At 34.8% G+C, this 24,901-nt stretch overlaps 2 protein-coding genes across 3 annotated transcripts; one reads left to right on the forward strand and one right to left on the reverse strand.

The window, feature by feature from the left end:
- Nucleotides 1-8,743: 8,743 nt before the first annotated feature.
- On the reverse strand, nucleotides 8,744-13,256 carry LOC132173954 (probable inactive purple acid phosphatase 27). 2 transcript variants are annotated; one of them, XM_059585646.1, is made up of 12 exons: nucleotides 13,015-13,256; nucleotides 12,363-12,454; nucleotides 12,025-12,094; nucleotides 11,798-11,920; nucleotides 11,585-11,677; nucleotides 11,306-11,435; nucleotides 11,130-11,211; nucleotides 10,924-11,056; nucleotides 10,328-10,533; nucleotides 10,098-10,223; nucleotides 9,302-9,605; nucleotides 8,744-9,121 (listed from the first exon to the last, which is right to left on the reverse strand). In XM_059585646.1, the coding sequence occupies exons 1-12, from the start codon at nucleotides 13,201-13,203 to the stop codon at nucleotides 8,816-8,818; spliced, it is 1,854 nt and encodes a 617-aa protein (XP_059441629.1). In that variant the 5' UTR covers nucleotides 13,204-13,256; the 3' UTR covers nucleotides 8,744-8,815. The 2 variants fall into 2 exon arrangements, with proteins under 2 accessions (XP_059441629.1, XP_059441630.1); XM_059585647.1 differs by lacking the exon at nucleotides 13,015-13,256 and having other exon boundaries at nucleotides 12,025-12,134; nucleotides 12,363-12,445.
- A 1,918-nt stretch (nucleotides 13,257-15,174) lies between these two features.
- On the forward strand, nucleotides 15,175-20,581 carry LOC132173953 (probable inactive purple acid phosphatase 27). The gene is made up of 12 exons (XM_059585645.1): nucleotides 15,175-15,725; nucleotides 16,119-16,210; nucleotides 16,424-16,493; nucleotides 16,601-16,723; nucleotides 16,860-16,952; nucleotides 17,295-17,424; nucleotides 18,005-18,086; nucleotides 18,169-18,301; nucleotides 18,944-19,149; nucleotides 19,239-19,364; nucleotides 19,690-19,999; nucleotides 20,172-20,581. Exons 1-12 carry the CDS (start codon nucleotides 15,528-15,530, stop codon nucleotides 20,475-20,477), a joined length of 1,869 nt encoding a protein of 622 aa, XP_059441628.1. The 5' UTR covers nucleotides 15,175-15,527; the 3' UTR covers nucleotides 20,478-20,581.
- The last annotated feature ends 4,320 nt before the right edge of the window (nucleotides 20,582-24,901 follow it).

A 24,901-nucleotide genomic window follows, 5' to 3' on the forward strand; every position in this document is an offset into this window, starting at 1 on the left:
TCTAGATATTTAATTGTTGTATTAGTATGAATTGGTATACTTATGAGTTATGTCATATTATATATGTATAATTTATTATTATATAATCAAATGATTTAATGATCAATTGATCATGTGATATAATCATATAAATTATAGTGATAATATATTAATACTCATATTGTGATTTAATTATTTTTTAAAAAAATTGTGATTTAATGATCAAGTGATTATGTTATATGTATAAATATTTTTATAATTATAATTATAAAAAAACGGTTAGCGGTTACGGTTAGTAAACCCAATAACCGCTAACCGCTAGGCGGTTATAACGGTTAGGCGGTTAGCGGTTAAGCGGTTATAACGGTTAGCGGTTAGAAACCGCCCGCCTTTGCACCCCTACTTTCTGTTTATCAGTAAGATTTTTTCTATTTTTCTTTAATGTTTTATATAATTTGATTTTTTGATCATGGATATTTTGATAGGACAAAGTTTTCCTCTCGACTGTGTTAGAATGCATGTAAACATTGTAAGCATTTTAGACACATGTAAGTTCTATAGATTAAGTTGAAGGAACTTCATCCGACCCAATTTAAAGGAAAATTTTGTTCATCTTGATATATAATTTAAATTGTTAAGTTTGACTTTTTGCAACATTCAATTTTTGTTTAAATTTATAATTGATTCCTTTAAAGAATGAATTAATTTTTTTCGTTCATGACATTTCTATTACAACAAAAGATTCCTAGTACTAAATTAAAACATTAATTTACGGTCTCATTCTTTGCAGTTTTCTTAATTTTTGAAGTTCACTTTTCGATTTGTTGTTTGACTTCTTATTTGGTACAAAGATGAAAAATTCGTTAAGTTCACTTCGTTCTTTATCCTCCGATATAATAATTGGAGGTTGGGAAGGAAGTGAGATCGATCGGTCGACCAAATTATGGCTGCAATACCAGGAGATGCATCTATGGAATATTCTACGTGCATAGCAATTTTCAGAGTGAACTGCTGTTCAATCGAGAAGGAGTTATCACGGAATGATTTAGAAAAAAATTCTATTTACCGCCGTCGGATGTTTCCAAAGTCTGTCCCCATCAACGGATCGACTCCAACCCAACTTCTCTTCTATGACTTCCTGGAAGATGGATTTGAAAAACACCACTGGTGAAAGATGACATCTCAATTCTCATGGGAGGGTGGAGACGATTTGTTCGTGAAAGGAAGGACAGAATATCAAATTTTATAAGTACACGTGCAACAGTGGAACAAGGGCAAGTTAATTTCTTCATGATTGATGATGAGCTAATTTTGGCAAGCTTAGTTTAGATTTGACAAAGACCAGACCCTAATGGTTTGGTTTATTTACCAATGTTTTAATATTTTTGCAACTGTAATGTGTTGCTGTATTTTCAGGTTGTCAGTTTTCCGTTTGTGTTCTTGGCCTTGCATGGCATGTTTGTTGCTTCAATTAATTATTGTTGTCTTGTTCTCCCTCTAGCTCTGAGTGTGAGGGTTTGTTGGGGGACTCCCCTATATATGGTGTGCCCTAATGTACGTTCTATATATATCTTTTTGATCTGATTTCTCAATGGATATTTCAATATACGAGTTAGAATTGTACGTTGGGATAAAAATTTTGTTAGCTAGGTCGAAAGGAAATAAATAAATTACTAACAAAGAAGTAAAATATGAAAGAAAAAATTACTTATTTAGGCTCTGAAGTTTGCAGTTTTTGTAATCTAGTCCCTAAAGTATCAAAGTATCTTCTTGATCTTTTTAAATCTCTAGCCCAACACTACGTTAATGTTCAAAATGATCATTTTGGTTGGTTGTATGATATAAATCGTTAGATTCATGCCGCAACCAATTACCGATTAGTATATAGTAAGGCAGATGACTCAGTTTGTTGTAAAATTACACTTTTATACACAACTTTTATTTTTGAAAAAAAAAGAAAAAGAAAAAGGCAATAATATATATATAGAGGATGAGGGGTGGCAGACTACCCCACGATCATATTCCAGGGGCAGCATCCCCTCACCAGAAGTTGATCAATCTCTTACTCTTTAAGGTCGCCCCTCGATCTCTAGGTAAGTGGCAATCGACCACCCCTCAAGACTTTCGGAGTTATCGACTCCCCTTAAGACTTTTTAATAATGGTGCAGCCACATCTTTGAGTGCATGAATGGGCTAACGAATCATTTTCTATTATTATTATTATTTTTTTTTCAAAATGGATGACATGTCAAAATAATGACCGTTCATTTTCAATAAGTGGTCACAATTTTAAAAATTAGCGGCCCTCAATCCCAGATAAGTTAGGGTTGTTTATAAAATGTTATTTTTATAATTTTTAAGAAATAAATAATTTTTTTTTTAATTTTTTTTTATTTTTTTATATAATTTAAATATTAATAAATTAAAGAAAATTAAAGATCTTTCAGAGATGGTAGATTATAGAATTATCTAAAAAAATATTATATTTTTCTCCTAGGCAAAGATAAAATATTAAATAAAGAAAAACGACACAAACAATACATGGAAGGAGAACCCCCAAACAACAACACAATGGCAACAGAAAACAGCGATAAGCCGATAATAGTAATGAACCCAAAGCCCACTACAAAAAGAGATCCGGCCCAAATCGCAAAATCCTGACCGTCAATCTGCTCTCCATTCATTTCGGCCTTGGGCCAAATCTCTTATTGCGCCCAGTGCTAAGAGCCTAAGAACATCATTATAGATTTTTTTTTTTTTTTTTTTTTTAATTGGTACTCATCATTCATTCAAAAGAAAACTTAAGGTTCCGTACAAACATAATCCTGGATACAAGAAGGGAAATGTCCTCTCCAGAGTCTGTTCTCATCCATCGTGAGCGCTATCTTTGCTAAGCGGTGGGCACTTTCGTTTGCAGATCTATTGACATGTTGCACTCCCCAACTCTGACACCTATTCATCATCTCTTTCGCGTCATTTACCACCTGGCCGAAAGCACTCCAGCATTCTCCTTCCTTTTGCATGGCTTGGACAATTGATAGAGCGTCCCCTTCAAGCGTGACTCTATGCATATCCAGTTGCCTTACAAGATCTGCTGCTTGCCACACACTTAGAGCTTCCGCCAGTGTAGGGTCTGTAACATATCCCTTGTTGGCACACATCATGGCAACTGTTTCTCCTGCATGATCTCAAATGATAACCCCTATCCCCATCTTGTTCCGCCAACTATCCACTGTAGCGTCCCAATTGACTTTCACTGTCCCCCAAGGAGGTTTCAGCCAGTCAACATTGGCAGGTCCTTTGGGTGCCACTTCCCTTCTGCTTTGGCATTGTTCATCTTCCGAACAGGCGTCCACTTGGGCTTTTGCCATGCGCATTAAGGAGGACGGGTCAAGAAAGTCACCCCTGAAAATCACTGCATTCCTCCTCAACCATATCTGTGTCGCAACTGTAGCCACAAGATGCATTTGATCTTCGTCCAACCTTGCCAGTAACTTCTCACCCACTAGAATGAACTCCACCTCGTCACTGGTGCACTTATGGATTTGAGGGGAGCACTCAATCCATACGTCTTTTGCTAATTGGCAGCTCCACAGAATGTGCCCCAATGTTTCTGTTTCCTGCCTGCATATGGGGCATAGAGGATCTGGGGTGATGTGTTTCTTGAAGAGTCCTTCCTTCGTCGGCAGGATGTCGTTGCAGGCTTGCCACATGAACGTCTTCACCACTCTTGCCCCTTTAATGCTCCATATTCCTTTCCAAAGCATTCGCAGTTGTTGTGTATTTGAGCAGCTTCCTTCATCCCTTATACTTCCCTCATTGACCATATGGTAAGCACTGTAAACCGTAAACTCCCCATCCTTTGTGCCCGCCCATACCATTTTGTCAGCTCTGCTCCTTGGACATACAATCATGCCACAAATTTCCTTTGCTTCATCAGCATTAAAGACATTGTGTACCAGCTCTGTGTTCCACCAGTTTGTATCAAAATCTATAAGCTCACTCGCCCTCGCCTCTCTGTTAAGCACTCTCACTGGGGATTGAATTTCGTGAATCAAGGTCTTTGGGATCCACCTATCCTCCCAAATACGGATTGAGCGGTCATCCCCCACTCTCCATTCTAGGCCCTCCTTTAAATGAGGCTTAGCGGTCCTGAGACTTCTCCACACATACGAGGGTCTTTGGCCTAAATTGGCTTCCAAAAAAGTTCCTTGCAGATAGTATTTTTCCTTTATAATGGTTGCCGCCAAAGAATCGGGTCTTCGTAGTAACTTCCACCCTTGCTTAGCTAGGAGAGCAAGACTGACCATTTCAAGGTCCCTAAACCCCAATCCATCCCGTTCTTTTGCCATGTCTATTTTCTTCCAATTCATCCATGCTATCCAAGAATCCTTCTCCTTATGCCTCACCAAAACCTAACCATCCTCTCCAACAATGATAAAGTTGTTGTGAAAAAAAGACCACTTTTATTGCATTGGGATATATCGAGATTACAATTTTCAAATAAAATTGGATTTAAAGTTATATATTGTAATTGACGGTTTATATAATGCTACATTATTTAATTTTTTTTTAAAAAAACGTACCTCAATATTAATATTATATGAACTGTTAGAAACATAAACTTTAAATATTTGAAATGAAAATAATCTTGATGGAAGAAGAAGATTCTTTGTCCATATCAAAGTAGAAAAGAAAGATCTTAAAAATTTCAATGCTTGAAGATAGGGAACATTTTGCACTGCAACCATGAATGAGTAGCATAAAGATGCCTCTGATTATATATTATAAAATAGTTCATTAAATAAAAAATGAGTATAGCAAAAACAAGCCAGATGAGTAGATCAAGCGTTTGAATGACCCATGGCAAATTAACCTTAATTGGGTCAATAGTTGCGGCTCTAAGAGTCACGTCCGTACATCTCAATCAACAAATCAATGAAGCCAACCGTGATTCGTGTCTATTAGCTTTTAGGCACCAATCGGAAGTTTTGTGGACAAAATAATTAACATAATTAAATAATTAAATCATATTTAAGGGAGTGAGGTCGGTGAGAAAAAAGTCTTCAAGTCGGTTAAAAAAAGTCTCTCTTGTTCTCTAAAAGCAATCCAAGAAAGACAAGAAATATATTGCTGAGCCCGACACATGCATTGACTTGATAATTCAAGTCAAACGTCACAGAACCACTCAGGTCTATATGTCACAGACACTTAGTTTACAACATATCTCAATCAATGGGGCAAAAACATAATACCAAATTAGTAAATTGAGTTTCAATTCTACCAAAAACCAAATGCTGATAGTACGTATATAAAGAACTAGCTAGTTGTACGTAGATGCAGGGTTCCAAGCATCAGTACGTACTTTTGTTCTCATCACATGTAATCATCATGCCTAGGGCTTCTTTATATACCATCACCATTTCTTTTCATTTTTTCGTTTTGAGTGATGCCGGGGACAATACAACCTTAATTAATTTACTATAAATTCATGCAAAATCATGTTTGAAGAAGAATACGTGCATATGAGAACATGCATGCATTCCAAGCTAAAATATGCAAAAATAAAAACAGAAGATGCATAGAAATCACAGATAAAAACAAAGTAGGTTTTGAGAGAAACTTTTCCCATGCACCCTTGAGGCTAAAAACAAAACAATTGTCTAATTTATTGGAGTTCCAAGAATCTGAATACATTCTTTGCGAGAGGCTCCAATCATGAACACCCTTTTCCCTGTCCTTTTCTTGCAATTCAGCTCATAAAAGGTTATTGAATCTCCTTCACTTAACTGCTTCGCCTGAGCAAACTGGCTCCACCCTCGGGTGAGAAAAGCGCTTCCATGACTCGTACGAAAACGCATTATCCAGGGTTTCATTTGAACGTCATAGACAATGACTTCACTTCCATTTGCTGGGAGGCAGAATTTCTAAATGAAGCCTATAGCTTCCTTTTTGTTGTACGTCACTTGGTGTCAAAATCTTTTTAAACACTTCTTCAGGCTCAAACTTCACGTACATGCATTTGGGACATGCTTCTTCAGTGTTTCCATGACCTTCACATGGAGGAGGCCATGCAGGGTATATGCCACCTGAGGATGTATCTCCTGCTCTTGCAGCCATGGCCAACGTTAAACTTGGGCTGATTTAAAATGTCAAGACAAACACATAAAAAAAAAAAACAAAAAACAAAAACAAAAACAAAAACAAAAACAAAAGTTTGACAAATTCTATCCCAATGCGATCAAATCATATAAATCTTACAGATAAACAGAACACTCTTTAGGGTTTAATTGAATGGTTATAGGTATAGGCGAATATATATAGAGAGCGGAAACCATAAGAATTCACTAAGAATTGTGTTGAAAGTGACAGCGGCCATAACAATTTTCTTGGTATTGAAAGGGACGGCAAAGTCATAGCAATTTTCTTAGCAAAGCCATAGCAATTTTATACACTAACTCGATCTGGCAAAAGATAATAATATTATTTAGAAGCGTTAATGATATATGGACCTAAAGTTGATTATTTTCTAAAGAGTAATGTTACTCGATCTTTACACTCATTTATCGTACTCATTTTACATTGACCGATGTGACGTATTTTAAATGGATGAAATGTTAAGGGCTCGTTTGATTTGCGAAATGTGTATTCCATTAAAAATAAAATAATTATTACCGAGAATAGAGAATAGCAAAATAAAATAGTTATTCATATATATTTTATAGTTTGGTAACAACACATATACTCTAATTGAAATCGAATCAAAATGACTAAAAACATCATATTATTTATTTTTATTTTTCAACTCATATTAAAAATAAAAAAAATAAAAAAAAAACAGAGACAATAAAGTGTGTGGATGGTCGGCTAGTAGCTATCACTTAACTTCCATTAGCATTTATTTCTCTCTGAAAAGTGGACGGCCTTGAAGTCTTTAAATGTGACAACTCTAGCTTGTGCATAATTAATTGCAAAATGAATTGCTTGGTACTTTGTGTTTAAAAACATGCTCCAAAATTTTATTTTTCTTGATTATTTAAGGATTAGAGTGACAAAGATTCTCCTTTGTAATACTATTTTTTTTTAATTTTTTTTTTAACATGTTCACACAAGGAAAAAGGGATTCAAACATGTTCATAGCTGATTGAGTTACCCCTTAAGAACTCCCTAATTGTTATTGATGAATAGAACAAAAAAAAAAAAGCATTATAAAGACAAAATGTGACATATATATATATTCACATTCAACTCAACAATTTTTTTCTATAATATTGTAGCTAAAAAATTACTCTTTTTTTTTTTTTTTTTTAATTTTAATTACCAACTTTTTCAAAGCACTTATATCGACCAGACTCTCTATTTTAGTTATCAACTTTCATTATTCCATTTTTACATATTTTTTTCTCAATGATTTATTTATTTATTCTTTGTTATTTATTGAGATATAGAAGAACGAATGTTAGAAAGTAAAAAAAATGTTTAGTTTTTACATTTGATGAGTCAACAATTAACCATTTTTTTCTAAAATTATTTAGCCGGATGCAAAAAAAATTTTATTTCCATTTTAAATTCCAACTAGTCAAACCGAATGGAAATTCTCTAACCTAGCTTTGAACTTCTTGGCCGGACGGCATTTTTAATTGATTTTAACAGTCAAATTAGTTGATTGTGATGCTTTAGATATATTGTTGTAATTATAATAAAGTTGTACACCATTGGTTTGTATTGAATGGACTAAGGAAAGTCACATCTTTGAATTAATGCAATGTTGTTTTACATGTTTTGTTTTTTAACCGTTGTAAATATTTTTCCTTTATTTTAATGGAGCCATCAGCCATGCCAGAAACAAACTTCTAATTGGACTGTTTATAGTCTTACTATAATAATATTTAAAAAAGACCTTCAAAAACTTGGCTTTCTTGGTAAAGAAATAAGCTTTCCAATATTTTTGAACACTCATATATAGAAGAACATTTGCTCTCTCTATATATATATATATATATATATATATTATATTTATTATAAGCTTTCGGCTGTGTGTTTCTCATGAAGCAAGTATTAATTTTGACGTGTCTCTAAAGTCGTCATTAATTTCTCCGTTTTGAATGATTATGAGACAGGCCGGCCCACGATATATGCAAAATTCTTTTACAACTACCGCATCAACCCAATAAAATATAGATAAAATAAAAGTGTGTTAGTAATTCTTTTCTCTATTCGGGTTTTTTAAGCTAGACATTGCTACTAATTGAAATATACCCGACTCGACCGAATATTGACTCAAGCTTTACCATGCGTCATCATTTATTCGCTTGACCTAAAAGTAATGCTACTTTTTATATCATTTATTATACTTATATCACATCAAGTAACGTGACGTGTTTTTTGGGACTCGAGGTACTATTGTGCACAGATCCTAACCGTTCAAAATGGGGGCTACTCTATTGGTTAGCTTAACTTGTTCTAAACCATATATAGTTGACATAGTTCGGGGACACACCACTGGCGATTTACGTGGGTTAGAACACTTGAGAAAATTTGGGAAAGCAATTTCTCCAATTCCTCTAAACTGAAACCCCATTAATTAACATAATTAGGCACACTACGTCTAGGAATATGAATAATACAGTGGAAGGGATTAATATGTAGGGATGAGCTTGGGATCGTTTTCTAGCCGTTGGAAGGGACGAATATGCTCATAAACAATTAAATTTGATGGGATTAATGTCACGGAAATTTGCAGTAAAAGATATATTATCTCAAGCATTTTCTGCATTAATAAGGAGGGATCATGTTCTTTCACAAGCAAAGCATTTAAGGATAAATTACATTTGAATCATGAAGCTAATGTGACTGGTTCACAGCCATCGTGTACACAGGCCAACACATCCCTGTAGTCCCTTGAAATGGTGAAGGAATCATACACTTTTCCATCACTGCTCTTTTTGTACTCCAAGAGAAGAGATGAGTGGTCGAATGCAGTCAATTTGACAAAGCCAAAGTCAGAATCTTTGTAGAGACTCCAACTGGTCTGAACCGGTCCGAAATCCGATAAGTGGCTCCCTCCCCCTCCAACGATTACATTGATTGTTCCATTCACTGTGCCCGAATAGTGGGATCTTTCTGTATTCACACACTGGTTCTGCATCACCCCCACATAAACATCAAGTGATCAACAGATATGGCAATCAATGGTAATTAAGAACTTGTTCATTTGGAAATACTTAGAACATGAGTTGTTATGGATCCTTTACTCACAGTATTGTCTGTTTTTTGGGGTGTTTCATTTAGTAAAATTTTAACTTGTCTTGTCCATATATACCTGGTATATGGGGCATGTTCTCTCGTAGTTATGGACATGACCAAAGAAAGCCATGTCCACTTTGTACTTCTGCCAGAGCTTTTGCAAGCTTTCCCTTCCCATGGGCTCCCCAAATGAGCCATCCTCCCAATATGTGGAGGAATAACCAAGAACACGATGAGCAATGAAGATCAACCATGGCTGTTTCTGCCTATCGGCTGTTGCAAGACAATTCTCGATGGACTTGTACTGTTTAGAACCCTCCCTCCAATCATGTTCACTGTCAGCTACACAGAAGCGGAACATGCCATAATCTGTTGAATACCTGCATGCAGATACCAATCAACAATAAATTCAAAGGGAATTTTGGAAATTGGCCTTAACACAAGCTACTTGCTCATTCTCTCTTGTAGAAATTAATCAACCTTGTAATTCTTCTGCCACATAAAACACTTTAAGGGCCTGTTTAGGATTGTGTTTGAGGGGCCCAAATGTGCATTTAACACTCAAAAAGTCCGGTTGAAAAAAAAAAATAGTCGTTTAGTAAAAAAATTAAAAGCGTTTTTAAGGATTCAAAAAGTTTAAAAATGGCTAAAACGCACTTTTGACAAAAGCTTAAAAATGAAGCTTTTGCCAAAAAGTGATTTTTGTCTTTAAAGCTCTATTTTTCAAACGCAATCTTAAACAGACTCTAAATCCTATTTGTAAAATTTTGAGCTGATTAAATCCAACACTCTACTCCCCCCAATTACCAACTCGAGATAATGCAGTTGCTTACCAAACGTTGATAAGCCAAAAAAGAGATGACATTACTTACCAAAACTTAGCTCTGTTCTCAGCAGGAACATAAAACATGGTCTCAGCAAGCACACCACATTCACCACCTGAATCATTAGAGTCATAGAAGGATCCTGTCCCCGGTGCATCGCGTTCGTGATTGCCACTGTAGAAGTACTACATGTAAGGTCCAAAAGATAGCAGGGGTTTTATGCTTAAAACATAGCTATACAAGCAAAGCAGCAAGGACAATATTGCAAGCAAGCGAACCTTGCAATCATATATGGTACAGTTGATGCAATGGGCTCCACCTGTGATGTGAACTGGTCCCACTGTGAGATGTATCCATTTGCATATGTGATATCTCCTATGTGAAAAACTATGTCGATGTTGTCTAGGTCTTTGATGAGTTGATCTGTGGTATTGAGTGACCCTGGTTGATAATTACTGTACTCATTTGAACCATCACGTTCAGCCTGAAACATGTGGACAAAGTGTAAATATTTTTTGTTTACAAGTGAAAAACAAAAAAAAAAAGAGAGAATAATATCTCCTATCTAGTACATGGAACAGTTCAATGTCATAAAAATTATGGACTCACTGAATATTTGAATAATGGTTTTTATTCTTAGTTTCACTCATAAATTGGTACTATTGAATTTAAAGGGCATGGTTTGGAAGACATTGCTTGATGCATGTTGTTCACCAATGATATAGTATTAATCTTGATAACTTGGAGGACAGAACAAAAAGAAAAGACAACACACTATATCTTTCAAGGTATATATGGAGATCAATGTTAATAGCAGAAGGCAGCTCATTCCTCATTTATTATACTTTCTACAACTCAAATCTCTTAATAATACCTTTCCCATATCACCAAATATCACAACACGCTGTAATGAGTCCTGCCCTGGATATGGTGATGACTTGAAATAATAAGACTTGCTCCAGATATAGGTACCATTAAACAACCTATGACCTAGCTTGTAAGTGTACCTGAATAAACAATCATCATAAGAGCCTTGGGAACAGAACAACTATCTAAGCACTTGTTAATTATGGTGCTTACAGTGAGTTTGGCCACAATTCCTTTAAGAAACTTGTGTGAATGAAACCAGGATCACGCCATCCAACTGTTCGTGCAGGTGGACCTGCAGAATGAAGAGCACAACTTTAATTTTTATTTTCTTATTCTTTGGTGAATTTTCTTTCCCAGTAATAATTAGAGGAGGGCATAGATCATACCACACATGGAATTTCGCTTAAAAGTCAATGTTCCAGCAGGCGATTGAGTTTGAGATTCTCCCTTAAGACCCCATTCAACGAAAGGTACAGCCTCAATAACGTTATAGCCGCTTGTCCAGGTTACTGTCATCTGCATAATAGCAGAACAATGTTTACATTAAACAATTTACCTTCTGATTGACACTAACAGAATTAATGCTTAAGTGATCATCAATATTGTTTAGATTAGTGTATCAAGAATTTAGATATGCTTGAAAAGAAAAAAGATAATGAACTTACTTCATTCCAAGACTTCCCTTGAGAGAGGCGAGGATAAAGTGGTGCCTTTGGATTTGCAAAATTTATGATATTTGAAACTGCCAACAGTTTTGGCTGAAATACAGGAATACAAACTTAGTCTACACTGGAAGTCTCCTTGGCTTTTCTGAATGATTTAGGATTTGGATATTAAAAGATATAAACTCAATGCACCAGGTCAACACAAGGACTTACATTTGACAAACCACCTGAGAATAATGCAAATGAGAAATCTGCCCTCTGATTGATCAATTGAAATTTCAAAGATGTTTTCCCTGTCTTTGAGTACCCAGAGTTGGATTCATTGGCAAACATATACTGAAAATGAAAAACAATCATTATGGAATTGGTTAGAAAAGACAAATGCAAATGGTTCAAAATCGACTTGAGTTCAACATAGGATAAATTGCAATAATAATCACCTTTATTGGAGCTGAGCATATATATGGAGCCTGTTGTCTTGGTTCATCACCAGGTGGGCAAGTAGATGAGCTGCCATCGTACATGGTGACATAACTTCAATCCACAAGCTCTAAAAAATATACATGGAAGAATCCTAACATTATGCAGCCATCAACAATGATGTGCATGATTATGGTCCTATGTTTTGATGCAGCTAGCCAACCCCAAGTAATAAGGAATACAACTTTTTTGAGTTTAATACTAAATTTGTGAATTTTAGTTTTCCATTCCGAGCAGTCAAACTAAGTACAGAAAGAGCAGCAAGGAAATTCATAAGAGGTAGTAATGCAAACATTACTTGAACTTTGCTGGAGAGAAGACTGCAACCCAATCATCTCCAGAAGGGTCAGGGCACACAAGTTCCACTGTGACCAACTGAGAATCTTCCCCCTGCGCATAAATCAGTCAGACACATCACTAATCCTATATTAAACCAACATGTTTAGAACAAAGAGCTGTATCTTTGGGGAAAATATATGATCCAGGTACCACAAAGTGTTCAGCAATGTAAATAGGTGTGACCTGCTTATAAGCTGTCTCAACTCAATATAAAATTACAGAGAGAAAGAGACACTTGACTGAGCTGGTAGTCAAAGATCAGATCTACACAACCCCAAAACAATATGTTTATACATGGAAGTCTTTGTAATCAATAAACGTAGTATATCATATGAATCTTGCTCTAGATTATAATATGAACATAATATATCTACCCATCTTGATGTGACATTGGAGACATAGACAGGCCAACAATTTGACACTGCAGATAGATGAATGGCCATACACCAACATGAGATAGTAGCCCATAAACATAATACCAAAAGGCAATAGAATATATTGATACACAAATCCATTCTTTTATCTGTGAATTATTCTATCTAACACTTTACCTTCAATTTGATTCTTGGAAAGAAAGAGAAAGCTAGAGAGAGAGAGAGTGTGTGTGTTACCTTGGTGCCAAGAAGGGCTGGTTCTGCTTTGATAGAAGCATTATCATGAAGCGCAAAGAGAGCCCTGTGGATGGCAATCTTGGATAGTGGCTGCTCCCCAACTCCATGTCTACCATGAGCTGCAACACAGTGCAGCACCAACAACAATATCAGTGCAACTTTCAGGGACACGAAGAAGAAGCCCTCCATAGGTTATGTAACCAAGCAGTTCAAACCTCAACAATTGTACATTGAAGTCTGAGCCTCTCAGTTCCTCAAATTCAATTAAGCCGGCCAAATAGGCAATCCTGTGTTTCACATTTTCTTACTATTTCCGCTATACTTTGTCAACTAGGCTGTATGTTGACTTTTACTAGTCAATATATCAAAGACACCCAGAATATTCGGCATGCTAATTTATCAAATTTAATTGTTAATTATGCAAGAGAGACAGAGAGAGGAACAATAGACACAAATTTTCTTTTATTGTGTTCATACAAAAGATGAAAAGAACAAAAGATCACTGTATTTCATATAATTAAATGAAATTATTTCAAAGCCCCTTAGCTCATGCTATCACTAAACATTTTTTAGGAAAATTATCAAAATATAAAGGAAGAGCAAGTAATCTATGAATATGTTTCCTAACAAAAATGATGTTAACAAATGATTGTGTTCAATGTTATTGAAAAGAAAAAATAAGTGTTGGATTTCCCAATTTGTTTGCAAAAAAGGTGGATTTTCCATGTTGAATTGCCAAACCTCAATAGTTGACCAAGAAGTCTCCATCGTATTTGATAATCCAAGGCCGGACCGGAGGTTGCGTATTTATTGTCCCATGTGAAAGGAAAGATATTTTTCCTATTTTTTACTAGAGTCAACCAAAAAATAAAGATATTTTAAGGATGTATTCTATTTCCGACAACACTCTTAAAGGGTCTGTTTGAGATTGCGGTTTTAATAAGTCCGATTTTAAAAATAACGTTTTTAAAAATATGATTTTTGAAATCGTTACTTTTTAAAATCGTAAAGGCTTTTGGTAAAACATATTAAAAAATACTTTTTTATTAAATATTTGTTATGCAAATTCATAATTTTAGTTTAAATTCGCATTTTTTTTCAAATAAGCACCCCCTACTCTGCTTATTGAAATCACACATTTTTTTCCTATTTTAAATTAAGTGTTTTTTAAATCGTAATGCCAAACGCCTTACGTTTTATAATATCTTTTAAAAACGCAGATTATTCTTGCGAAATCGCAATTTCAAACACAAATTTTTCTTCAAATGAGTTTTTGAGTATTAAAAACATCTTTAGGCCGCTCAAACGCAATCTCAAACAGACCCTAAGTTTTAAACAAAACTAAACAAAACAATTTTGGGATAATCCCATGGGCCATGGGCCATGAGCATGATATGAAGTGGCAATAAACATTGAGTCTCATCTGGGTTGGGTCTACGTTTATGGCCCTTCAATGTTTTGCAGGGCTTGGAATTAGGCCCATCTTTATTACCTCATCGGGGGTTTGACGGAGGAAGTACTGATTTTACTTCTATTTGTGGATCTCAATGAGGAGTTGGGCTTGGGTCCAATTGAGTTGAAACTGAATCGTCGGCAGCGACACGTGTTCCATAATAACACATACTCCAATTCTAACGGGACTCATTTCTAATTTAGTTAAATTGTACCCGAACTACTAAAAAATATTTAATACTTTTCAATTATATGTGGACGACGAGTGTTAATAAGTTGTAAAATAATAAGTTTAGCCTCTTTCTAAAAATTAACTCACTAGAAAACGAAAATCAATGGCTCAGTCAAGCTTTATTTGTTTTAAAAAAATATATATCGTGTAAGATTTTCATTAAAAAAAACAAAATAATAATCTGATGTTTATTCTATCCTTGCAAAACAATTATTTGAATTTTGAGGGGTAGAGTGAAGGTTAAATTTAACTATTTAATTAATTTAAAATTTAAAATTTAATTTTTTAGGCGTAAAACCTTTTTACAACTTGGTGGGTATAAAAAAAAAAAAACCAAATTCATTAAGATTCACTTCTTATACTTTCTTCGATTTCTTTCGGAGTAGGCGATGTGGGACTCTGGATACTGTAGGACACGTGCCTGGACAAACTGCTTTATGCCCACTCCTTATCTTCTAATCCGAAGATACTCACGCAGGATCTAGTAATCTATACTCCTCTGCATAAAATCCTACGTCGACTCAGTGACAGAGTTGAAGGAGTGAGAAGGAGCAAGAGAAAGTTGGCGGTTGGATTCTTAAATCTCAGGCCGACTTTCTCTGCTTCTCTGTCTCTTTATTACTTCTTTTTAACCAATGAAACTGAAAACCCAGAAAAGAAAAGAAATCAAAGACTTGAATAATTCCTGGAGATCTCAATCGAATCCTATTCGGATTCAAACACTATCCAAACTTTTTGAATCTATTTATACACCCAAAAAGAAGAGGAAAAATACAAACGTCAAAATCTAAGGGTTTTGGCTTCAGAGATCTCTGCTATAGGTCCAAATATGGATTTACAACTGAAAAAGAGCTTATTGCTCCTCTTGGTATTCTTGGGATTTGTGGGGTTCGGCCTTGGCTTGGTTTCGGCTGATAACAATGGCTCTGGGGAGCAGCCATTGTCGAAGATTGCCATTCACAAAGCCACTCGTGCTCTCAATGACTCCTCCTCCATTACAGCCTACCCTTCCCTTCTCGGCTTAAAGGTAACAAATTTCATACACTATATGCTCAATGGTATTGCAATTTGATATTGTTTTGTTACTGTTATAATATTTTTGTGGACTGCTTACTTGGCTCATTCATAGAAAACCAGCAATTTTACTGTGTTAGACTTATGACCACTATTTGGCACCATATGTGCACCAATGAGATGATGGTTGCAAAATTTACTCTTTTTTTTTTTTTTTTGGCTGCATATTATGATTTTCCATTTATTAAATATATTGTCTTTGTTAATTGGGTTTTTCTTTATAACCTTGACGGTTGTTGAATCTATAATAGTTTGGATACTGCATTGGATTTCTGTGATCATCATATTTTGACCCTTTTTGGAGGTGCAAAGTTTTGTAATGTGTTTTTTATGTATATTATTACAGGGGGAGGACACTCAATGGGTAAAGGTGGACCTTGTAAACCCTGAACCGTCCACAAATGATTGGGTTGGAGTTTTTTCTCCTGCAAATTTCAAGTATTGTTCATCCCTGTCTCTATGAACTATTTAGCTTTTTGTTTTTATTTTTAATTGAATTTAGTTCAATGGAATACAAATTATCAAGTTCATTTAATATTGTTGCAACTATAGTTGAGGTACCAAAAATCATGCCTATTTATTACAGCACAAGTAGGAAATTGTGCATGATATATCATTGCAGAAATTGTAAGGAGTTTTATTTTGATGCAGTTCATCAACCTGTCCACCAGTAAATGACCCAAAAGAACAGACTCCATACATATGCACAGCACCGATAAAGGTGTGTAGGGTGTGTAAGATGTAAATCGTACATTAAGATTGCAGTGACTTGTAGAAAAATTTCGTTTACACTCCTCTAACCTATGTGTGTTGAATTTGTTGTCCCAGTATATGTTTGCGAATAACTACAATTCACAATATACAAAAACAGGCAAAGCTTCTCTGAAGTTCCAGTTGATCAATCAGCGTGCAGATTTCTCCTTCGCATTATTTTCAGGCGGGTTGTCAAATGTGTGTCCACGATCTACAAATATTCCTTTTTCTTCTTTTTTTTTCAAACCATAATTGTAACATAGATCTTTCTGAAGTTGCTTCTAGCTGATTCTGCAATCTAGACTTGTTAATAATTACATGTTTACTATTGCAGCCAAAACTGGTAGCAGTTTCAAATTCCATTTCATTTGTCAATCCTAAAGCACCTCTATATCCACGCCTTGCTCAGGGGAAGTCTTGGGATGTGGTAAGTTTATCTTAACTGATCTTTCCCTATCAAAGAGTCTCGTGGACATCTGGGTTCCAAAGCAATATATTTGTTAAAATTAAATCTACTGTTTCTTTTTCTTTTTTTTTCCAAGTTCTGAAAACTTTTATTATGTGAGTTTCAAAGCTATATATTTGATACTGAGGGCTTCCTTTTCAAGATAATATTTCACATGACAGAATGCTCTGAATGAATATTAAATCCGTAGGTGCTTGATGCTAGTACGTTTTACCATAATCCTAGAATTGCAACGTCAATGTTATGCTCATTGGTCAACCTAGTGTTTATGCCTTGTTGTGACATATGAACTTAAGCATGCAGATGACAGTTACCTGGACAAGTGGCTATAGCATAAATGAAGCTGTTCCATTTGTTGAGTGGGGTCTGAAGCGACAATTTCCAACTCGATCCCCAGCTGGAACATTGACGTTTACTAGAAACAGCATGTGCGGTATGATTCAAAGTTCATCTACTCATGATTGCATCATAGTGCAAAGTTAATTTTAGTTATAATCCAACGTACCTTGATTGTCAACTCTCAATTTAAATGAGATATACACTTATCAAAAAAAAAAAAAAAAAATTTAAATGAGATATACCACAAAGCAATCATCAGTTGTGAATTGCATGCAATTCATTGCAGTGTTCGACTAACTCTATCACTAGTTTCTGATCAAACATACCTTATTGAATTCTACTTATCCTAGACTGCATGTTAATCAGTTTCTCTAGTTATCTATGCTATTTGAGGACACTTCAAGTTGTGTGTTTTCTCCTTATGTCTTTTAATGATACTCAAAACTCTTCTAAATAAATAACAGCTCACGGTGGCCATTTTTTCTAGTGTCCAAGAGTTTATGTTTGATAGTTAGGTTGCCGATTTGTGTATTTTCTTGGCTTGTAATAGATTTTGAACATGGACTCTTATCACTCTCACAAAATTTTAACAACCTAGACCCTATTGCATACGAAAGTGCAATTAGTGCAGAATGTAGGTCTGTTCCATAAGGGGTTTCCTTGTTGCTCTGTAGGTTCACCTGCACGGACAGTTGGCTGGCGCGATCCTGGTTTCATACACACAAGTTTCTTGAAGGACTTGTGGCCAAACTCTGTGTAGGCATTTCAAGATTCTTTTTCCTTGACATAGACCATTCTATGACTATCTGTCCTGAAGGTTGTTGTGATCTATTTTCAGGTACACTTACAGGATGGGCCATATCTTATCTAGTGGTTCAATTATCCGGAGCAAGTTATATTCATTCAAATCATCCCCATATCCTGGACAGGACTCATTACAGCGAGTTATAATATTTGGTGACATGGGGAAGGTACTATTCTGTATTGACTTGGAGAAATTTATAACAAAAAAGAAAAAGAAAATAAACTTAGTCGTATCTTTTTGGAAGGAGAAATTCAATGTTACCTAACTACACACCAAGTACAGGACATCCTTAAATTAAGACGTCAAATAACATCTTGGTGGCTTCTCACATAAAATATAGCAGAAGTGATGAGATCTGACATTATACTGTTGGATTTTATGAGCCAGAACGATTTTCTAGGCCTGTCATTCCCTTTGGTCTTTTAACTTGATCAGATCATTCCTTACTGCTTTCAAATTCTCTTTATTCTATTATTCTGATTTTCTGGTCCATATCATAAACTCCTTATGTTGTTGGCAAATAATATTATCCTTTTACTGAAGAAGGCCATATTGGAAGAATGTTTGATGGGCACCACCTAATTCATCGACTTGAAAAACCAGGAGATAAGAATAGCATGACCCATTTCATTTTCTGATTGATGAACTAGACTGTAGCTAGGGATTCAAGACTTAAATGCTAGGCTTTCCCTAACATTTACATGTTTGTTTGTGCGTGTTTGTTGTTATAAAGGCAATTTGAGTCAATAGAGTTTCTTGTGCTTGATGCACAAATAAAGCAATCATCATTTCTTTTTATGTCTTTTAGGGAGAGCGTGATGGCTCAAATGAGTATAGTAACTATCAACCAGGTTCACTGAACACTACTGACCAACTCATCAAGGACTTGGAAAACATTGACATAGTTTTCCATATTGGAGACATAACATATGCAAATGGATACATCTCGCAATGGGACCAATTCACTTCTCAGGTGGAGCCCATTGCATCAAAAGTCGCATATATGATTGCGAGGTTTGTGCCCTCCATAACTTATACCCATTTGTACATAGTTTGGTTTTAGATATTATGGTTGAAGAATCTTTTTTTCATTTCTCCTGCAGTGGTAATCACGAGCGCACTTGGCCAAATTCTGGGTCCTTCTATAACCATATGGATTCAGGTGGAGAATGTGGTGTGCTGGCTGAAACCATGTTCTATGTTCCTGCTGAGAATAGAGCTAAGTTTTGGTGAGTTGCATTCTACTTTATAATTAGTTTTAAGTATTTATAGTAGTCTTAATGTGTGAATGGTTCTCAAAGATACATAGACAAACATACAAACCTCTCTATGTCTAAGTTGTAAAGAGAGAGTTTCCTCTGGAACTAGTGATAGACACAAGAGATAGGCTACATAGAAATGGGTCATCACAAGAATAAGCTATTCCACCGCAAACAAGTTAAACAAAGCAGTTTGGTCTGTTATTTTCATCATTGCTGTAGATTAGTGCCTTCTAATTCTATTATAAAAGCTTTTTTGTCCAATTTCTTAAATAAGAACTATGAATATGCACAGGTACTCCACGGATTATGGAATGTTTCACTTCTGTGTAGCCGATACTGAACATGACTGGAGGGAGGGATCGGAACAGTACAGATTCATTGAGAATTGCCTTGCTTCTGTAGATAGACAGAAACAACCTTGGTTGATCTTTGCTGCTCATCGTGTCCTTGGATATTCTTCTGACTATTATTATGGCTTGGAGGGATCATTTGAAGAGCCCATGGGAAGGGAAAGCATGCAAAAGCTTTGGCAGAAGTACAAGGTGGACATTGCATTTTATGGCCATGTCCATAACTATGAGAGGTCATGCCCCATTTACCAGGTACAAACAAGCTTGAGGATCTATGAATCCATGCATGTGTAGATTTTTTTCATCATGCATACATCAATCGGCTCATTGCAGCAGGGTTGTTGAAAGTTAGTTTCCATTTTTTTTGTTATTTTAGAAGAGAAAGTATTTAATATATTATATTGTTAATTTGCTGGCGGTGTAGAATCAATGCGTGAATTCAGAAAGATCTCATTATTCAGGCCCTCCAAATGGAACAATCCATGTTGTTGTTGGAGGGGCAGGGAGCCACCTATCAAAGTTCAGCCAAGTGACACCCAAATGGAGTCTTTACAAAGATTATGACCATGGATTTGGCAAACTGACAGCATTCAACCATTCGTCTCTCCTCTTTGAGTACAAGAAAAGCCGCGACGGAGATGTATATGATTCCTTCACCATATCTAGGGACTACAGAGATGTCCTGGCTTGTGTACAAGACAGTTGTGAACCAACCACTTTGGCATATTAAACTCTACCTTAAAATTCTTTCAGGGAAACTTAGGTGATGGAATTGTGTTATTAAAATATTATGATAATATTAATATAGGCTGCCAAATATAGTTTTTTATTTTATTTTTGCTGTCCTGCTAGTTGGTTGCTATATTATCACTTCTGTCCTGTTTTTATATTGATATAATTGTTTTAATCTTTGAAATAATGCCTAAAACGAAGGTGGGGGTGTTCCACGGGGTAGTTCAATCGGCCGCCTCATGAAGCGAAGGTCACTAGTTCTAATCTCCCTTCCTCTCCTTGTGTGGACATAAGGGCTTGAAAGGAATTCCATCTTATAATGTTCTTAACAAAAGGAACATGAAACTGAAAGGCCTATGGGAAGATTTTTATAGATAAACCACTGAGAATTTTCCTCTTCTGGGTATTAGCTTGGTTCCATGACCCTGATTTCCTGAAATATATATATATCCTTGGGCTTTCCTTTGATTTTGATTGAGAAAAAGAAAAAAAAAATTAAAAAAAGATTTGCAAATCTAGAAGATGGATAAATTGATGTGAATTGGCATTATTAAATGCTTTGTTTTTGTTTTGTTTTGTTTTTTTTTTTTTTCTCATTTTCCAGGTGGACTCTCTTCTTTTAAGATTTATTACTGTCTTTCATAAAGGAATGTTCCTAAAATAAAACTATATATACTTGAGGAATGCTTCTATGCATTCGCCAAACCATCTCCAGACCATCTCTCCTTAAATTTTTTTTATTTTTTTATTATTATTTTTTTATCTTTGAAAAAATCAAGATGCACTTGGAAGAGATGGTATTGAGAATGAAAAGAAGAATATCTCTATATACTTTATATTAAATTTGAAAATATTCTAACAGTGGCTTGTCACGGGTTGTTGACATGTTGTAAAGTGGGCATGATGGCCTCAAAGAACACTAATAAAAAGAATGACGCAAAATAAATAAAATATAGTTAGGACCTAACTTGCTCAGAAAAAAAATATATATAATAAAATATGTTACACATCTTTCTAGAAATAAAAATAAAATAAAATAAGTAAAATTTGAGTTGCACATGTTAGATTTTTCCCACATGGTCTGCTTGTCAAAAATACTTTAGTAGTTTTCTTTTCGCTTAAGAAACCAATTTTGTTGAACAGAGATTAAAAAATATAAGGTGGTCGTTGACTAATTATAAATTAAAAAATTACTTTTAAAGAGCTAAAGCAAACTTTAACAGCTACCCCTTTGGTAACCTTATCTTTTTCTTTTTTTCTTTTTTAACGGCTGGTGACCTTATCATTAATCCATACGTATAAGTTATAACAAGAAGTTAGACATTGTCCGTTTGACTTTGCGATTTTGAAAAACGTGATTTGAAATGCGATTTTTAAAAATACAGTTGTAGTTTGATTTTTAAAATTGTAATTTAGCCTTTAAAATTGTGCATTTTCAAATCACAATTTTTTAAAAACGCAATCTCAAACAATTTATTTTTTGTGATTTGGTTTGAAATTGTACTTTTTGCATATGAAATTACAATATCAAACGCACCCTTAATAAAGTTTAAAGTTTAAACTCAGAACTTTGATTTTATTACCATATTGAAATACCTATTATCCTAAAAATTAAACTAATTAAAAATAGTGAATTTAAATATTAGGGAAATAAATACATTTTTGTTATTAAAAATGATGAAAACTGCCTCTTCCAATTGTCAAGACCCCAAAGAATCATTGGACCTTTTTATTTAGAGTAATACTATTTTTTATAGCCCTTGTGTTTAAAAGCATTTTTACCATTTTCCCGTCTTTTCCTCCCTTAGAATTAAAAGTAGAAAAGACCTCCCTTTGTTATAAACAAAAACAAACCTTTTTTTTTTCTTTGTTACGTGTTAGTGAGTTATGAATATGATATGTTAGGTCCAATAATGCATGTTCATAAAATCATAAAAAATTTTTTTTTGAAAAGGTAGTATTATCATTAATAAATTTCCAGAAAATGGAGCATCAAGACTCCATTAACAATCACAAAGATAAAGCTAAATGCTCCATCATAACGATATCGCTAATACAACTTGGAGTTATGTCACTCCATATTCTATCATTGACATCTTTTGTAGCCGCTTTCGCCAGCCGATGTGCCGCCTCATTTGCTTCTCGAAACACAAAACTACATCTCCATCTTGGCAAAGATAATAAAATGCGTTTTGTATCGTCAATTAAGTGCCCAAACCTACTCCATGTGCTCATATGAGAGTTTATTGCCTCCACAATCTGTTTTGCATCTCCTTCTAACCATAAATTTTGCAAACCCAAATCTCTTCCTAGGCAGGCTGCTTGAAACGCTGCATATGCTTCCCCCATTGTCGGCTCCAACATTCCTTGTCTAGTCTTGCTCATAGCCGCAATGACCCGTCCTTTTTCGTCTCTAATCACAACCCCCACCCCCACTTTTCCATTTGATTTGAAAATTGAAACATGTGACACGTATGTAATTATTATTTAGTGTTTAATAATTATTATAAACATCGTGTCCCATATGTCATGTCTTCTATCGGTTTGGATTTCTTGAGGATTGTATGAGACATGCCGTATTATCTCATTATTAAATGCACAAACTTTTAACATAAAATACTAGAATTTGCGTTGATTATAGAATATGTTGAAGATAATATAATCTGTTTGTTTAGTGCTTGCACCAATTTGTAATAAATTATTTAGAATTTTAAAAGTGACTTAAAATTTTTTGTGGTAAATATAAATGACAATAACCCTCCAAACCGAACTTCCTTTTGAAATTTTGACATAAAACGTTAGAATTCCATATTAGCACTAATAATAATACAATGTGTCTCCTACAATAAAAATATAAAATATAAATATAAAAAAAATTATTTAATCAAAATTTCGAACGAAAGTTCAGACTAAAAAGTTATTTGTCATTTATGCTTTCCACAAAAAATTTTAAGTCACTTATAAAATTGGAAATTAACACATCCTCCAACACCAAAATCGATCGCATGAAATAATGATCTTAAGGGTAATATACCCTTTGGTACAAATTCTTTATAAATTGACATATTCGTCTACGTCACACTTATCAGTCCGATCATTAATTAAAATGTGGATGGTCTCAAGACACTCATTTTTATAAAATATACATCTATACGGGAAGTTGCTAAAAAATTATAATAAAAAGCAAACATTTTTTTTATGAAATTTCGTGAGCTTTAAAAACATAAAAAAAAATAAAAAAAAAAACACGTGGGAGGGAATATTGGTGAGTATAATTGTTAGTCAAAACCAGACAATCACACACCAACTCTTTGCTGCTTATATAATATACAGTACCTGTGGACGTGGTCTTCGTTTCTGTCCCACACCGCCTAACTCCTAAGCCTCCCTTAATGGTTTCTCAGACCTTCAGCTGAGTTTCCCACCTTCTTTTCTCTCTATTCCTTCACCCATTCCAGTACTTCTCCTCCACCAAAAAAAAAAAAAACAGAAAGCAAAAGAGAAATGGAAGACAGCTCTCAGTGGTTGAAGATGATCTTGATGACTGTGCTCCTTTTGTGCCTGCAAATTTTGGGCTTGGCTTCGGCTCACGGCAGGGCAGGTGATGCCATGCATCCACTGTCTAAGATCAACATTCATAAAACCACTCTTGCCCTCCGTGGCTCCGTCTCCATTAAAGCCAGCCCACTCATTCTCGGCTTGAAGGTACAATATTATTTCTTATTTTTAGCCTCTTTCAATTTTCCTTTTCCCTTTTGTTTTCCAATTCTGCATTTTTAGCTATATATATATATATATATATATATATATAGGTTTATTGAAGTAGCGAAAGAGATAGAAATTATAGATGGACAAATTCTTAAGGATGGAAAATTATAGAAATTAAGGAAAGTCAAATGTCTAAAAGTGAACTAACTCAAGACAGAACTCAGTTAAAAGGGATGAAATTGATTTTGAAGATCACTCAAATTATTCTGCATCAGATGGATCCACTCGAGCCAAATTCGAGTGGATTTCTAGCGGAACAATATGCCTGGACTTGGCTCGAGCCATCTTCTAGCGGACTTTTAGCGGAGTTCGAGCCAACTTCTAACAGACTTCTAGCAGAGTACTCTACACGCCCCGTTTGTCCTACATCATTTATGGTATTTACTTCATACAATGCTCCTAAGGGTATTATAATTTTCTAATATTAGAAATTCACTTACAGGTTGATGTGATAGTCCATAATAATTCGTAAAATGATTATACAAAAAATTTGACTTTTCAATTTAATTAATTAATGGTTAATTTCTCAACTATTTACTCTTAATTATTTTATCAATTATTGACTGCCTACCGCATTAATTTATAGGGATAAATAGGAACAAAAGTTGGCATTTTCTAAACCCGCCTACCTAAGGATTCTCTCAATTCATAGCT

Source organism: Corylus avellana, chromosome ca3, assembly GCF_901000735.1.
Source record: "Corylus avellana chromosome ca3, CavTom2PMs-1.0".
Lineage (NCBI taxonomy): Eukaryota > Viridiplantae > Streptophyta > Magnoliopsida > Fagales > Betulaceae > Corylus > Corylus avellana.